Consider the following 17,094-nt stretch of genomic DNA (forward strand, 5'->3'; position numbering starts at 1 on the left):
AACTAATAATATTATGACTTTAATCTCGTAATATTATGACTTTAATCTCGTAATATTATGACTTTAATCTCGTAATATTACGACTTTAATCTCGTAATATTACGACTTTAATCTCATAAAATTATGACTAATCTCATAAAATTATGACTTTAATCTCGTAATATTAGGACTTTATTCTTGTAAAATTACGACTTTAATCTCATAAAATTATGACTAATCTCATAAAATTATGACTTTAATCTCGAAATATTTTGACTTTATTCTTGTAAAATTACGACTTTAATCTCGTAAAATTATGAATTTATTCTCATAATATCATGACTTTAATCTTGTAATATTATGACATAATTCTCGTAATATTATGACTTTATTCTCATAAAATTGACTTTAATCTCATAATAATAATTTTTAAAAATCGTTGTGTGGCCCTAATACTCCGTCGTACTAAAGCCAGTGAATTCAGTTAGTTTTGTTTGATACGAGGCAGCAGACGTCCGTCACACAGGCGGTCCACTTCAGCCCAGCTGAGTTCTGCTCCGCACCTCATGTGGTTCCTCGCTGCTGGTTTGTTCATGAACGAGTACAGGTGAGCGGGACCTGGCCGGATTCTCCTGTGATTTTATGAATGATCCGAGGGGGATTAGAGCCGGACCGGTCTGTGTGGTGATTTCACAGAGGCCTGTGTGTTGTGTCAAATCTTCTGTGCATGTGGCTCGCATCAGAGCCCAGACCTGCACTGTGAATTTATCTTGATCACCAGTTCTTTCTTATTTGTAGTGTAAATAATAAGTTAATTACTGTAAATTTTATAGGTAAAATCTACATAATGAACAATATTTACTGATAATATTCCTCTTGCCCACTGTGTTTGGGGACAGATTTCAGGAAGTGTCAATCAGTTGGAAGGTTTTGTTGTTTCTATGTGTAAACACTTAGTGATTAATTAATCAAATATACAGTAAGAACAAATGAGTTTTAAATTAGTTTTGTTGTTTTCCACCTTTCGTTTTTCGTCTGGATTTCTTAGATCCATCAGAGAAGGCTAGCCTCCAAATCCTGTCGAAGGAACCCATTGTAGAAGGAAGTAATGTGACACTGAAGTGTCATGGTGATGGAAGTCCTCCACCCAGCTCCTTCTTCTTCTACAAAAAGGTGAGTGACAACCCAGTGTTTCTTTTCAAAACAGATAGTTCTGGAAAGATACTTGCTGAGATCATAGTGAAACTTTTCTCTGGACCTATCAGAGGTGCAGCTTTTACTTTAAACACAGTAGACAGGCCTACTAACCAATCAGAAATCAAGTGGGGGCGGGACTTGGATATTGGCAGAACTTTGATTCAAATCCAGCAGAAGTTGCAGCGGTGTTCGAAATAAAGTTAATTTCTTTGTTAAAACAAATTTGAAAAAGAACTGGAAACAATGTTGAAGCAGATTTTTAAAATAAACTCAGAGAAGAAAAACCAGGATGTTTACTGATTCTCAACAAGAACCGCTTGCAGAGGGTCGCAGGCCAGCTGCGGTCCCTGAAACTCGCTGGTGAGATGGAATCGATCTTGGAGCAGCTCGACTCGGCAGGATTGCCCACACTATTCGTCTGATTGGATTTGCCACATCGGGATGTACCAGTGGACTTTAAGACGGATGGAAAATTATTATTGTCTGCCTGATTGAAAACATTTTCTTGCTTTCTGTATTTGGCTCCACGATTCAGCTGATTATCTCAATTCTCCCTGGTGGCACGCAAACAAGACGCTCCTCATCCACCCCCCCCCCCCCCCCCATCAACACCTGCAGCTTCGGCTTTGGCTCAGTGACAACTGATGGACTTTATTCCATCTCTCAGGATAATGGCAGAATGTTATCCAGGCTGTGGTGTACAGGCTCACATTACATCACATATGAACACACACACACTTCACAAAGACCGCACATCCCCTGACTACACCAGCTCTGCTGGCAAATGTGTTTTTGTGTGTCCCCCGCTCTGTTGCACAGGTCTTTCTCTCTGTGTATTTTTGTTTGTTTGTTTGTTGTAATGGAGATAGTGCTGAAATTCACTTGCCTTCTGGGACTTATAAAGCAAATGTTAGTAACTGACACAGCCATTACTTTTATGCAGTTTAACTTATTACTTAGTATATTATACAGATTACTTAGTTACACTTAAACCAGTTAGACAGTCATCAATGATTAGTACTTAGTAACTAAACCCAGAGGTTAATAAACAGAAAATATGTTATGATGTCTTAGATTATACTGCCTAAATCAGGGGTGCCCAACCAGTCGCTCGCTGATTCCCAGGTGCCTGCGCAGCGCAACCTTGCTGCRGAGCCTCTAGCGCCGGCTTTGARMGTCRCATCCTGAAGTGGCTGGTCTTGTTTGAAAGCTCTGGTTTTGCCCTACAAGATGAAAGTTGAATGAAGTCCCTGTGACATTCCCCCGCGGAGCAATAAGCAAAAAACCTCCAAAATATGCACAGTCGGACCTCCGCCGGGTGTAGTTTTAGCCCCTCTCCCCGGGCTCGGAACATCAGATCCCGGAGTGGCTGGTTGGGTTTTAAAGCTCTGGTTCTGCCCTACAAGCTGATACTTGAATGGAGTCTCTGTGATGTTGCCCCGCGGAGCTATAAGCAAATAACGCACGACTTAGTGCATTTTTTGCGCATTTTTTGGGAGGAAATTTCAACCTTCGTTTGCTTCTCCTGTGGGCTCTGAGCATCAGATCCAGGAAAGTGAGATGACTTTCGAAAGCTACGGTCCTCCTCTACAAACTGGAAGTGGTTGCAAGTTCCTGGGACGTTCCGCCGCAGAGCTATTAACCAACGACCGGCCGAAAAAGGAGCTTTCGAGGGCGATATTGTACTCAATTTACTCCCGAGCCTCTAGCTCTGGCTCTGAGCGTCGGATCTGGGCAGGAGATGGCTCATTTTAAAGCACTGGACCTCCACTACAACGTGGAGGTGGTTGCAAGTTCCTGGGACGTTCCCACGTGGAGATATAAGCGATCAGAAATCGTCGGGCGAGCTCTGGCGGGTGAAACGGCTGATTTCCAGCACAGGGCTGCTTGTGCTGATGCAGGGGAATAAAAGGAAGAGATCCAGTGAGGTGGAACCGTGGTCCTACGTCCAGCACCCACTCTCCTGCCTGGATTTAGCCAGAAACCCCTGGCGGGCGATATTTCTGCAGATCTGATCAGGTGAAACCGGTCCTGGAAGCTCAGCACCGGGTTTTATAACAGCCTGTGAGAGTTTTATATTGTGTGCTTTGATTTTGAAAAAAGAAAAAGGCCGTCACTCTTGTGGTAGCCATGTTGACCCTGATAGATTTTTGTTTTTTTTTTTCTCCCCTGTATGGAGAGAAGAGAGGAGAATTCTTTGAATAAATGGAGACGAGTTCCCGTGCTCCAAAGTTATTTGACTCTGTGGTTCTCAGTGTGCATGTTTTCAGCCCTCGTAGCTCGCACGTTACAGTGAGGACTGATTGAAGGAGGTAAAAAATTTATCCTTTTTGTTCAAGCATCATTTTTATGTTTCTGTCAGGAGTTAAGTAAGGATTTTATCTTTTTTTGTAGGTAAATATATGGTTAAGTAGATAGCTTTGTTTGGCAATACATTAAATTAAATAAAACTAGCAACACATTACGTTCTGTTTTATTTCCTTTAAAGAAGTGAGGAGTAGGGAGACAAAATTATGTTGTTTTGATACTGAGACTGGATGAGTAGATCTCAGCAAACTGCCGACTTCAAAAGTAGCTCTTGGTTCAAAAAAGGTTGGGCATCCCTGGCCTATATGATGGCTTGGATTACACTGACTTTTCACCTACTTACATTTATTTCTGCCTATTTGTGTTATAATGTACTGTCTGTCTTTTTTTTCTTTTATTTGTTAACAAAGAACTTTGGTTGCCTTGCTGCTGAAAAATTCTATATAAATAAATTTAAACCATTATGATTAGGGTTTTAGAACTGCAGGTTGGTGGATACCATGTTTGCCTTGTGGCAAGAAGGTTCAACTCCCGGGGCGTTTTCTCCAGCTACCCTGATTTCTTCCCCTCACTTTAAAGACATGAAAATTAGCTTAACTGCTGACTTCAAGTTGTTGTTTTTACATGTAAGAGTGTGTTTGAATGATTGTGTTCCCTTGTGATGAACTGGAGACCTGTTCAGAGTAGGGTTGGGCAATATTGGCAAAAAATAAATCACGATTAATTGTGGTATTTAGCCGATAACAATTAATTTGAGGATTAATCCCCTGGAGTCCCTGGACACCCATATTTCATATTCACATGACCAATTTAGTGGGAAAGATTTGCTCTTCATAAAAATCTGTTCCAAATTGTGTCAAAATTACAGACTTCAGACTATACATAAATTTTTTAATTGTGTTGATAGATAAATAAGTTACAGAACTTTTTTAATGTTCATCATATTTGAAGCTGAGAGGAGCAGCGAGCGGATTCTACCTGGTGACATTAATCGTATTAATTGTCAAGTGCCAAAAAATAATCGATTAATGTTTTTCTGACAATTAATCACACACGATACGATTATGCCCAACCCTAGTTCAGAGTGATATCCTCTCTAACACAATCTGTTTTTTCTTCTTCAAGGGTGTAAAAGAACTTGTGGAAAATTCAAATACCTACATTTTGACTTCTATCGGAAGAGATGCAGCTGGCGAATACAAATGTTCCCTTGCAGATGACGAGAAAATTATGGCCTCCAAACACATTGTTGTTAACTGTGAGTATTCTGTATTAATTTACTGTTAATGTAAAGGTTAGATCAGATGACTGAATGTTGTAAATTAACATGATAATTTGAAAGATTCAGACACAGTTCACTTCTATTTGGTATAAGCTCCTAAGGCTGTCGCTGATCAGCGACAGCCTTAGGAGCTTATTCGAGTTAGTAGAACTCATTGGATAAATCTTTGTTGTATTTTCTCAGACATTGACCTTACTGTCAGTCTCACTGGAAGAACTGTAAAGAAATTAGGAGATGTGTTGCCTGTGAAGACAGAGATGAACACATCGGGTAACGCTACAGTAACATGGATAAAGGTAATAATGTTGTGTCAGTCAGATGACCAGTGAAAAACAGCAGACGGTATATGCAAATATAACACGGTTTTTCTCATTTTCAGAATGGAGTAAAGGTGAAGGAGCCACAGTTTAACAGTCTGACCTATGCTGATGCAGGAGTTTACATATGTAAAGTTTCCATGAGTGGACTCACTGAACAACGAAGGTTTGAGCTGGTAGTCGAAGGTCAGTTGGTATTTGAGACTACACAATGTTTTATGGTTAAGGCTTGTGAGGTGGACAGAAAAGATTTTAAATGATAAAATTCACCTGTATTTGGGAACCCCCTATTCTTTTCTGTGAAACCAGATATTACCAAAAATATATTCTAAACTGTAGCCTAAATAATGTTATGAACTTTGTTTAAACAGCTACAATTTTTAAAATAAGTTTAAAAAGCTATTCTTACAATTAGGGGTGTAACGAGATCACGTTGTACGAAATCTCGTAATACTAAACTCCCACGATTTCTCTCGTTGAGAGGTAACTGTTGTCTCGCTAACAGTTGCCAACTTAGCAACTTTGTCTCTAGATCTAGCGACTTTTTAGACCCCTCTAGCAGAGCCAACTCTTGGCATAGGCAAACTAGGCGGTCACCTAGAGCGCCATCTGCTGGAGGGGGCGCTGAACTGTAGAAGAAAAAAAAGTAATTATTTGTAATCCCTGGTTGTAACTCTGCTCAGCGCCCCTTTCAGTTAGCTTTGTCTTAAAAAAAACTATAATGAAGTTTTAAAGGAAAAATAAACTACCCATAAAACACCCCCCCATTGCAGCAATCGCCCCCACCCTCTCTCTCATTTGATTGACGTTGCACTGACTCGTCCTGCTCCGACACTCTGACGGTGGTGGGGCTAGTAGTGCCTCTCAGGTAGCGATTCGTGTTGACAAACTCAATAACAACAAGTCTGTATTTTTTTGTCCCATACTGTCATGGTCTGTGTTTATTTTCTTTAACTTTAGTGTTTTCAATGTTCCCCTGTGTTGCTCTGCCCTACAGCCCCGCCCACGCACACCTGATCCCTCTTGTGTCTCCCCAGGTGTTTCCGATTATCTCTTAATTTGTTTGCCTTTATATTTGGTGTCTTGTCCTCAGTCTGGGTTGGTTCATTGTGCTGTTTACCCAGCCAGTGTGGTGTGTTCCTCGTGTTTCCCTGAGAAGTTATCAGTGAGTTTTTGAGCTACTTTTCAGCCCTCTTTTGTTTATTAAACTTTATTTTTCTCTTTGGATTTTTGCGTGCGCCGTGGCTCATTCTGCCTCACACCTCACAGAATGAACAAAACACCCAGCCTGCAGGCAGTTTTTCTTTTTCTGGGCTGCCCCCCTCCAGCTTCCACTGGGGAATGATTGAGCCTACCACCTTCTGTTTTGGGTCGTCTGGGGTCCAGCCATTCACCTTCCTCTCGGGGTCTTCGGCGAGGATCCAGGCTGAGGGCATTTGTGCCCACCCTCCCACCCCTCTTCTTCCTGAGTCGGTGATTCCGGAGGTTCCTGAGTTGGTGGTTCCACAGCTGGTGGTCCCAGTAGTCCCTGAGTTGGAGGTCCTGGAGGTTCCGGAGTCGGTGGTCCCATGGTTGGTGGTCTCTGTGGTTTGGAAGTCGGAGGTCTCGGTGGTCCCTGAGTTGGAGGTCTCGGCGGTCCTGGTGGTTCGAGAGTCGACCGCCATCGCCTCCTCTTCGCTTGGATTGTCACCCGTCGCCTCCTCTTTGCCTGGGTCATCACCCATCACCTCCTCTTTGCCTGGGTCGTCGTCCGTCGCCTCCTCTTTGCCTGGGTCGTCGCCCGTCGCCTCCTCTTTGCCTGGGTCGTCGCCCGTCGCCTCCTCTTTGCCTGGGTCGTCGCCCGTCNCCGTCGCCTCCTCTTTGCCTGGGTCGTCGCCCGTCGCCTCCTCTTTGCCTGGGTCGTCGCCCGTCGCCTCCTCTTTGCCTGGGTCGTCGCCCGTCACCTCCTCTTTGCCTGGGTCATCGCCCGTTGCCTCCTCATCGCCTCTGTCACCTGCGTTCGCCGTCACTGACGTTCTGGCTCCGACAACCTCCGGCGGCTCCTCGTCTGCTCCAGTCTCCTCCATTGGGTCCACCTCCGCTCCCGCCTCCTCCCTTGGGTCCACCCCCGCTCCTGTCTCCTCCCTTGGGTCCGCCCCCGCTCCCGCCTCCTCCCTTGGGTCCACCCCCGTTTTCACAACTCCCTTGGACCTGGGAGGTTTTCTGAGCCGCCCTTCGGATGTTCTGCTCCGTGTGGGGTGGTCCTTTGGCTGTCCCCCTGAACTCTGTGTTTGTCCTTGAGTCTGTGCTGTCGCGTTTTCCCCTGAGTCTCGTCATCTCCTCTTTTCGACATCGGGAGCCGTCGTTGAGGGGAGGGTCCTGTCATGGTCTGTGTTTATTTTCTTTAACTTTCTAGTGTTTTCAATGTTCCCCTGTGTTGCTCTGCCCTACAGCCCCGCCCACGCACACCTGATCCCTCTTGTGTCTCCAAGTTTACCATAGTACCTTACACTGTCAAACTTGTTTTTAGAGGTTAAAATTGGGGCGGGTGAGATATAGTTGGGGGGGGGGGGGTGTTGTGCTTCAACTCGCCTAGGGCACCAAAATGGTTAGAGCCACCACTGCCCTCTAGTGACAAATTTAGTGACTTTTCCCGGTGTTTTTGGAGACTTTTAGAAGCTTTGGTGACAGCCCTTTCCAAGCACTTTTCTCCTTTTCTCCTCCTTTCCTCCGCGAGCAGCGATCCCCCCGTGAGCCCCTCCCCCCTTCCTAAAGCAGTCGGACTAGAGCCCCAGAGAGAGATCTGATAGATGCTCATAAAGGAAAAGTACAATTACTTATTTTGTTTTTTATTTATGTTGACTTTTTGGTAAGTTTAAATGTCATAGAATAAGTAAAGATATAGAGAAAGGGAATAATTACTTATTTTGTTTAATATTTATGGTCAGTTTTTGGAAAGTTCTGCGTGAATGTCATTTTTTTTATGATGTTGGAAGGCCATGTTAAAGCACTGTTCTAATGTCTAAGGAGATTCAAGAAATCAGAAAAGGAAGATATCAGATGAGTTTGTAATAAAAAATGTTAAAACAGAATAAAAGCATTTTTGCAGCATAAAATAGATCTTTAAAGTTTTCTTGAAACTAATATTAAAATCTCGTCTCGTCTCACAAACTCAGTACTACTGTGTCTCGTCTCTTCTGGAGAGTTTTATGTATCGTTACACCCCTGCTTACAATGATTAGCGGTTATCTACAGAAAAAATATGAATGGTACAAATGAAGTTTGGGAAAGCCTTTCCAGTCTGTTCTTTTGGTTTTGCTTTCAATAAGCAATGGGTACTATTACCTCTGTTCATATCCATGTTTTAAAAATATATTTTTAAAAGTGGACTGTAACATGTAACTGCTTTAACAAGTGTAGACATGTTTGTATTCAGGTTTTTCATTAGAATAAGATCATCTTACCTTGAGAACTGACAGAGATGTAGCCATGTTGGTACAGTCTCATGTAATTACACAAGATGTTACGCTGAGCATTAATTCTGATGTGTTTTTGTCAGGAAAACCTTGGATAATCAACCTAAGGAAACACATCATGGACAGAAGCCAAGTCCTGATTTGTGAAGCCAATGCAGTTCCTGAACCCAGATTTGAGTGGAGCATCGGTAGCAAAACTGTAAGTAATTAAAAGGTTTGGGCCTGAACAGGAAAACAGTGTAGAGTTACACTGTTGATGATGCTTTAAAAGATAACTGCAAACTGTGCTGTGGGTTTATTGATTAAAGTATTTTTAAAATCTTTTATTACAAATAATTATCCTTAGCACCTGCGGATATGCTGCTGGTATGCTTGTTTTTAATCTCTTATCAACTGAATGTTTCCACATTTTGTCACAAAAATGCATACTTTCATTTTTTCTTATGGGATTTTATGTGACAGACAACACAAAGAAGCACATATTTGTGTGAAAGCAAGTAGAAGGAAAATAATAAATGTTTATAGTTCACACATAAAAATCTACAAAGTGTGGTATGATTTTTTTTATTCAGCCTCCATTTCTCTCWTACCCCAAACTAAAATATGGAGCGATCAGTTGCCTTCAGAATTCACCGATTTAATCAGTGGCAAATACAGTATGTATAATTTATTCCACACTCAACTGTTCCATGAGGGCCTTAGAGGTTTGTTACACAACATCAGCAATCAAACACCATCATGAAGACAAAGGAACACACCAGACAAGTCAGCATTAAAGTTTTTGAGGATTTGAGGCAGGGACCTTAGCTACAGAAGATGGCTCTATGTTCGTGGAATGTCACCTCTMTGGTGGGAAAGGAACCTGAGCTGGTGTGTGAGGTTGACAGGTTCCAACAAGATATACCTACACTCACCTCGACAAGCAGGAGATTGATAGGCTGATTGGTGCTGTGCCTACAGCAGTGATCCAGCCGCTTTCATGGTGAAGTTAGAGCTGAGCCAAAAGGCAAAACTCTTGATTTACCGACTTATCTGTATGTTTCTATCCTCATCTATGGTCATGAGCTTTGGGTAGTGACTGAAAGAACAAGATCGTGGATACAAGCGGTCGAAATGAGTTTCCTTCACAGGGTGTCTGGGCTCTCCCTTAGAGATAGGCTGAGAAGCTCAGTCATCCAGGAGGGACTCAGAGTAGAGTCGCTGCTCCTCCACGTAGAGAGGAGCCATTTGAGGTGGTTCATCTGGTTGGGGTGCCTCCTGGATGCCTCCCTGGTGAGGTGTTCCAGGCACGTCCCACTGGGAGGAGGCCCTGAGGAAGACCCAGGACACGGTGGAGGGACTATGTTTCTCAGCTGGCCTGGGAACACCTTGGGATTCCCCCAGAGGAGTTGGCCTAAGTGGCTGGGGAGAGGGAGGTCTGGGTCTCTGCTTAGGCTGCTGCCCCCGCGACCCGATCCTGGATAAGAGGAAGAAAATGGATGGATGGATGGATGGATGCATGGATGCAATCATGCCAGGCTTTGAACATCTCATGGAGATCTTCTCTGGGTGCCAGAGATTAGGTTGATTTTGGAAAGAGTTCAGCTATAAACTTACCAATACATGACCATCCTAAACTGACAGGCTCGGCAGCAGTGACGGCTGGTATAAGTGGGCTAGTAGGGCTAAGCCCTCCCTGGTGTTCACAATAAAAATGTTAAAATAAACAATATTATAAAATTATAATATAATTATATACAATTTATAAATAACAACTTAAAAATAAACAAAATTTAACAATAATATATCTTATTTTGTGAAATTTACAAGGAAAACTGGTGCCAAACCACCTGGGAAGATCCCAGGGTCGTTCTGCAGGGCTAATTATTCACAGCCCGTTTTCATGTAATTTGTGTCCTGGTTCAGAGGCAATGCATGAACACTGTTGTTCACAGGAACTCTGCTTCCAATCTGGCAGATCTTAAGATCTTCAAAAAACATTGGTCTCTAGATGCACAAAGCTAAAAGACTGGGTGGAAAGGCAATGGAACCTTGTTCCACAAAGTACTGACTCAGTTAAATTGAACTCTGCAATGACACATTATTCATTGTTATATGTAAAAAAAAATTCAAACACTGTATTTTCTTCCACTTCGCAGTTATGTGCTTATTTTGTGTTGGTCTATCCCACAAAATCCCAGTGAAATACTTTAAAGTTTTGGACTGTTTTATTACCTTTTTTAGGTTAATCAAATACATTTCCTAGAGAGCTTAACCACAGTGTGTGATGCTGTATTTGTGGAAAATGAATCATGTTAACTAGTTGTATACTCACAACTAGTTATGTACTAACATACACAACTAATTGTGTACTAACACCATGATAATCATCATCATCAGCTTTTCTGTTATTATTTTAATATATACGATTTTTAATTCTACTATATTCTGAGTAAATTTGCTTATTTTGTTATGTTACAATGCTGTTTTACATCACATTTCAGCTCTACTGTAAGTCCATAGACATGCTTTGGAATCTTATCAGGTTGTGCTACAGCATTCTTCACATCTTTAATACATCTGGAGACATATTACTATGTTACTTTATTGAATAATGTAGATAAATGGTAAATGGACTTTATTTTATCCAACCAGGACACTCAAAGCTCTTTACAATCTGTGTCCTCATTTACCCATTCACACAGCACTCTATAGGTCTCTACAAAGCTAACGTACAAATCGTCTATGGATACTAATCAGTGCCAATCACATTCAAACWCTGATGGGACACACATCAGAGGCAGTGAGGGTGAAGTGTCTTCTCTATTCCGAACATCATTTTGAAAAAAAKATTTCCCCTCTCAAAGGCTTAGATTGTTTCCTTTTTATTTTTTACTGAAATCTTGCCAGGAAAAAGACAACTTAAAGAGACTAAAGATCCTTTTGCCCCCCTACTAGATATAAAACATGAATTATACAGTAAATTGAAGTAATTTTTCCACAATGTGTTTTCAGGAGGACAGCTTCAACTACACTGACGGCAAGGCCGTTAGTAAAATCACTGTTGTCCCTGAGGGAAATCTGACAGTTTCCTGCACCGTTACTAACAGTTATGGAGAAGATGTTAAGACCATTGATCTTTATCCTGGTAAGTTATGTTCAGTTTTATCAGAATCAATTTTATTGCCACTGTCAGTGAATACACAGACTAGAAACTTGCAGTTACGAACAACCATTCTTATTACACACACAAACCAAACATGTGGAGAATGGATGCCCATGTCTTTCGCAACATGTTTGCGCTACCTTTTGCAGCTTGGAAATACACACAATAGGAAAGATGAGTTAAAAAAGATGCTTTGATCCTATGTTTACTCATCAAAAAAACCACTCACTCAGGGCAAGGCAGCTAAGGCGAGGGGGAGTGGGGGGTCAAACATATGGTACGGGGTGGGATGCAGCGGAGCCGGTGACATTTCAGGTTAATACTCCGTGCTGGAACCAATCAAAGACTCCCAGAGTCCAAAACCAGTTCTTTTCAACCCAAGAGTTCACCAGAGTTCAGTTCTCTGTCACCACCACCGCGGCCTTCAGACTGGTCCACCCACGGATGATATGGGGGAGGGAATGGGGAATCAAGCCTTTTTTCACGTGTCATCCAGAGAAGTTTTGATAACTGCCGAGCGCCAAGGTCAGCAGCTGCAGGGATCTGAAAGAGAAACATAATTGTTTTGGGACAAGCAACCTTGAATTTACTGCTGCTTTACAGTCTTAACTGCATCTCTGTAATGGTGAAAAAAAATGCAGATGTTTCGAATTTCATCACCTCCTCACCTCGTTCGTCTGAAACGGCACCCAGGTGTAATCCTACATCTTGTGGGCACGCTGCTGAGCTGTGATTCTCATCAGAATCATGTCCAGTTTGTGACTTATATCCCCAGCATGGCAGATTCCATCCAAGGTTCCTGACAGCTTCTCACAGGCCCGGACTGCTGTCAGGATCGCTTTCATTTCCCGATAAGCCAGGACTCCTCCACAGCCGATCAGCAGGAATCCAGTTATCATAAATCCAAATATGTACAAATATTCCACGTCTTCAATGGAAAGCGGCACCAAACAGATGAGGTTCCAGCCCCAGGAACCATTGACCCGACCAGCAGCAACCATTCCACTGGGACAGCTGCGCTCCCCACGCTCCAATCTCAATGTGGAAAAAATAGTATTGATTGCGTTCAGAGACCAGTTGACCAAATCCATAATTCCTTTTGTTTTCGGATGATAGATTTGAAAGGCTTGAAAAAGCTGCGAGGCAGGAAGCAGGGACAGGTTCGGGAGAGAGAGCAAAAGCGTCCGACTCCTCTGAAGGCCAAGCAGACTATTTCCAAAGTTCTAAGTTCAAAATAAACACAATTTCATGACACTTAATAAGAACACAAAAAATTAGTAGGGACAGCTCATGTTTATTTGTATATACTGTACTGTCCATACAATTGATGTATATCTTAGAGGTGTTGTGATACATTATTTGTATTTGACTGTACCAGTACAGTCAAATACAATCTGCACTCAGATGAAGAATAAAAGGTGAGCAGAACTCTCACTTAGGGAGGCGTATCTTTTTCATCCCACTTTACCAAAGTCAAAAGGCCAATATTGTTCTTACCTGTCTGTGCATTCAGTTGGTTGTCTGTGTTAGCAAAAAGTGTGATAATCAAATAGACAGATAATGAAACTGCCAATGCTTAATTATTAGATGAACATCTACAACTTATTACCTTTAGTCAGTTAAATATAAGTTGACCGTCACAGCTAGACAATCTTGGCTAACACAAAAATGGCTATAACTTAGTAAAATATACAGATATTAATCTAAAAAAATAATATTAGTTGAGAGTTATGCCTAATAATACGTCAAGCACCAAACACTCACATCTGTTGTTAAAAATGTGCCTTTAACTATTGGAGTCTGTTATCAGAATGTCTCAAGAACCATATGATGGATCTTAGAAAATTTTTCAGAAAGTAAACATTTGATGTACAATTAGGTTTATATCTGTTTGGACACTGACACAAAGTTAGTTCTTTTTTTCCTGTTTACTGAAACATATTCAAGTTATAGTTATGAATGGCTTGGTTGCTTTGAACCCCAGATGCTGGACTGAGAGATTAGGTTGCAAACAAAACAAAAGAAAAAAAAAGACTTTATTGACAAAGAAAAACAAACGCTGGCGTGGCAGCAAAATTATTTACAAGGATTTCAGGACTATGACACGAGATGAGAACATAAACAGATAGCAAAGATCTGACACAGACTGAAGACAGAGAACAGAATATTAAATAGAACTAATGAGCAGAAACAAGAAATACCTGGGAGAGAAACAAGAGGAACAGGTGAGAGTGGGCGGGGCTGGAGCAAAGACAGGCAGGAGGGGGTAAACAGAGTGTTAAATCAACACTTAGAGTTAAAGTTAACGCTGTGTCCCAGTCTATTTGGCCCTTATCTAAATTGGTGTCAATTTAACGCTTTCCATTGTGTTAAATTTTCTGAGTACAATTTAACTCTAAACAGAGTTAAAAATTAACACTGACTAACACTGTACAGTGTTAAAAACTTAACACTTCAAGTCAAATAACTCTGATTAGAGTAATTATAATTCTAAGCAGAGTTAATGAGGTAGTCCACTGTGGTGACAAATCAACTCTGATTCTCATACTTTTCAACACTGCATTGAGTTAATGATGGTTAACACTGGATGTTCATATACCTCCCATGAGTGTTAATTTGACACTTGACTGTGTCTTTATTTAATCTTTTGCTGTGTAGAGGGGTTTCAAAGACACTACGAGGTGTCATTACACAGCAAATTTGAAAGTAAGTTTAACACTTTAGAGTTAAGATCAACTCATTTTAGTGTTGCATTAACATCACACAGTAATTACTGGATAAGTGTAATGGAGTTGACCTTCACACACCAGGAAGTACCTCTCACTCATGGTGTCAATTTATGACCAATAACACAAACTTAAACTTGATCAACTGATAAACCTGAACAAGAAAACTAACCAGAACAAGTGATTTTTACACTCATAAACTTCTTTAATAGTCAAACATGCAAACACATAATTTCTACAAGATTACCCAGCATTCCTTGCTGTGTAAATACTGGTCTGTCTGACATGAGGTGGAAGAGGGCGGGGCTTTTCAGAATACGTCTTTCAACACTGCATGGTGTCATATAACAACATATTTAAGTGTTATATAAGTCTTAACAGTGGGCGGAGCTTATTTAACACTGTCCAGTGTTGAGACAACACGGAGGAAATCAACACTGTGAATTAACACCAACACTGGGTGTCAGTTTACTCAGCAAGTGTTAAAATAACACTGAGGGAGTTAAATTGACTCTGAAAAGTTTAACACTGACATTTCAACACTCTGGTTTTTACTGTGTAGGACAAGACAGAAAACCAGATTAAAACATTTACACAAACACAGATCATAACAATATAATGGACATGGACAAAAAGTCCAGACTTTCAGCTGTCATTTGAGGGTCTCCACATTAAACTGGATAAAGGGTTTAGGATTTTCAGCTCCATAACATGTGCCACCCTGCTTTTAACCAAAAGTAATTGGACAATTGACTCTAAAGCTATTTCATGGGCAGTTGTGGGAAACTCCRTTATGTCATTCTCAGGCCTGGGGATGATCTGAGGTGTGCTGCTTGCATTTGGAAGATTTTGCTGTGAAGACGACATACTGTCAAAGGAGCTCTCCATGTAGGTGAAACAAGTCATACTTAAGTGGAGAAAACAGGAAAAACCCATCCAAGAAATGGCTACATTAAAAAGGAGAAAACAGCATCTGGTTATGTTCACAAGTTCAAGACTTTAGGCAGTCGCAGTCAACAAAGGGATTTCAACCAAGTATTAGAAATTAATAATTTATTCACAATTATGTAACTTGTCCACTTACGTTTGAGCCCTTGAAAAGAAGCGATTGTGTTTAAAAAAATGATTTAGTTCCTCACATTTCTGTGCAATCATTTTGTTAATGTATGCATGCATACTCTTATTCTTCAAGTTCTTCTGATGCTGTGTTTGCAGTGTGAGTATATAGTAGAAAAGTGTTTTTGTATGTTTGCAGAGCCTTCAGGAAACTCCTCAGACCATATAAAGCTCATAGCTGTTGGGCTGGTGGTAGGCTTGGTTTCTCTTGCTGCTGTTGCTGGGCTGGCCTTCTGTCTGCGGAGAAAATCAAGGTACAAAACTAACCTTTGTCTCAGAGCTGTGAAGTGTGTGTTTATAACTGAGGCTGCTGGTGATGTAGAGTTGACTATAGGACAGTACATGTACAGTAATACATATTGTGTTTGTGTGTTTACACTCATTACTCTGCGTTTGATTTTCTTTCAAGTTTTGCATTGAAGGCAACTGGACTTTTTTTNACCTACATAAGGAGATGAAACTCTGAATTTCCAAGTGACAGCCACAAAATGTTAAAGACAGAGATGATCTGTAAACAGGAGTGAACCAAACTTCCTCCTGACTTGTGCAAACCTCATTATCAACTACAAAACACATCTGACTGCTGTGCTTGCTAACAAGGGTTTTGCCACCAAGTTTTAAGTCTTGTTTCCTGGAGAGATGAAATACATATTTCTCTCTGCAAAATGCAAATAAATTAATAGAATTTATAAAGTGGGATTTTCTGGAAATTTTTTTATATTCTATCTCTCACTGTTAAAACGAACCTACCCTTAAAATTATAGACTGTCCATGTCTTTGTAAGTGGTCAAACTTAGAAAATCAGCAAGGGATCAAATACTTGTTTCCTCCACTGTATGTACCTATGACCTTACCTTTTAAAAGATTACTTGTTGGTGCCAACAGTGTTTGTCTCTGACACAAATATCTTATGTGAAGCTTGAATTCTGTTCCTTATTTGCATGTTATTTTGGATAAAAGTGTCTGCCGAATGACTAAAAGTAAATGTAATCTTTTTCATTCACAGAAGACAAGGAAGTTGGTCAACTAGAGAGAGGAACACTGGAACACCAGAGGAGAATGAAACACTTCAGCACCATAATATCTGATATGTATTTTAACTGCAGTTTGCACAACATTGACTGCATTTGTGTGTAACTAGGGTCAACAAGGCAGAAGACTGGTTATAGCATGTGTTCTACTCTAAACCAGCATGTGAAATTTTCACAGCAACATCGTTGCAGAGCTTGACTGTAGCCTTTTGGGTGGAGTCTAAATGTTTTCCTCATGTTCTCCAGTTATCTCCCACAGACCAAAACATTCATGTTTATGTTGATTGATGACTCAAAATCATCACTAGGTCTGAGTGAGAGTGAATGGTTGTTATTCTGACTCTGTGATGGACTTGCAAGCTGTTGTTATTTATCTATCTCAAGCTGTCATTGGGCAAACAATGACTGCTGGAGATGGGTGTTCAGTTCAAGTTGGGCTTTATTGATCCAGAGGAAATTACGAGGTACTCTGTTACATACATACATACATATATACATACACACATACATACATACATACATACATACATACATACATA

The 17,094-nt window shown here is 41.0% G+C and overlaps 1 protein-coding gene across 1 annotated transcript in view; it reads left to right on the plus strand.

Moving 5' to 3' along the window:
* The window catches only part of LOC106534552 (CD166 antigen homolog), a gene marked incomplete in the record, with an annotated part of 35,108 nt that extends 18,020 nt beyond the window's left edge, over positions 1-17,088 (plus strand). Inside the window, 8 exon segments of the mRNA XM_014031238.1 lie at positions 1,028-1,152; positions 4,609-4,741; positions 4,949-5,061; positions 5,145-5,268; positions 8,621-8,736; positions 11,532-11,664; positions 15,664-15,778; positions 16,531-17,088. Of these exon segments, the coding sequence (XP_013886692.1) occupies positions 1,028-1,152; positions 4,609-4,741; positions 4,949-5,061; positions 5,145-5,268; positions 8,621-8,736; positions 11,532-11,664; positions 15,664-15,778; positions 16,531-16,612 (941 nt within the window).
* Positions 17,089-17,094: the final 6 nt, after the last annotated feature.

This window comes from Austrofundulus limnaeus, unplaced genomic scaffold (genome assembly GCF_001266775.1).
Source record: "Austrofundulus limnaeus strain Quisiro unplaced genomic scaffold, Austrofundulus_limnaeus-1.0 Scaffold1206, whole genome shotgun sequence".
Lineage (NCBI taxonomy): Eukaryota > Metazoa > Chordata > Actinopteri > Cyprinodontiformes > Rivulidae > Austrofundulus > Austrofundulus limnaeus.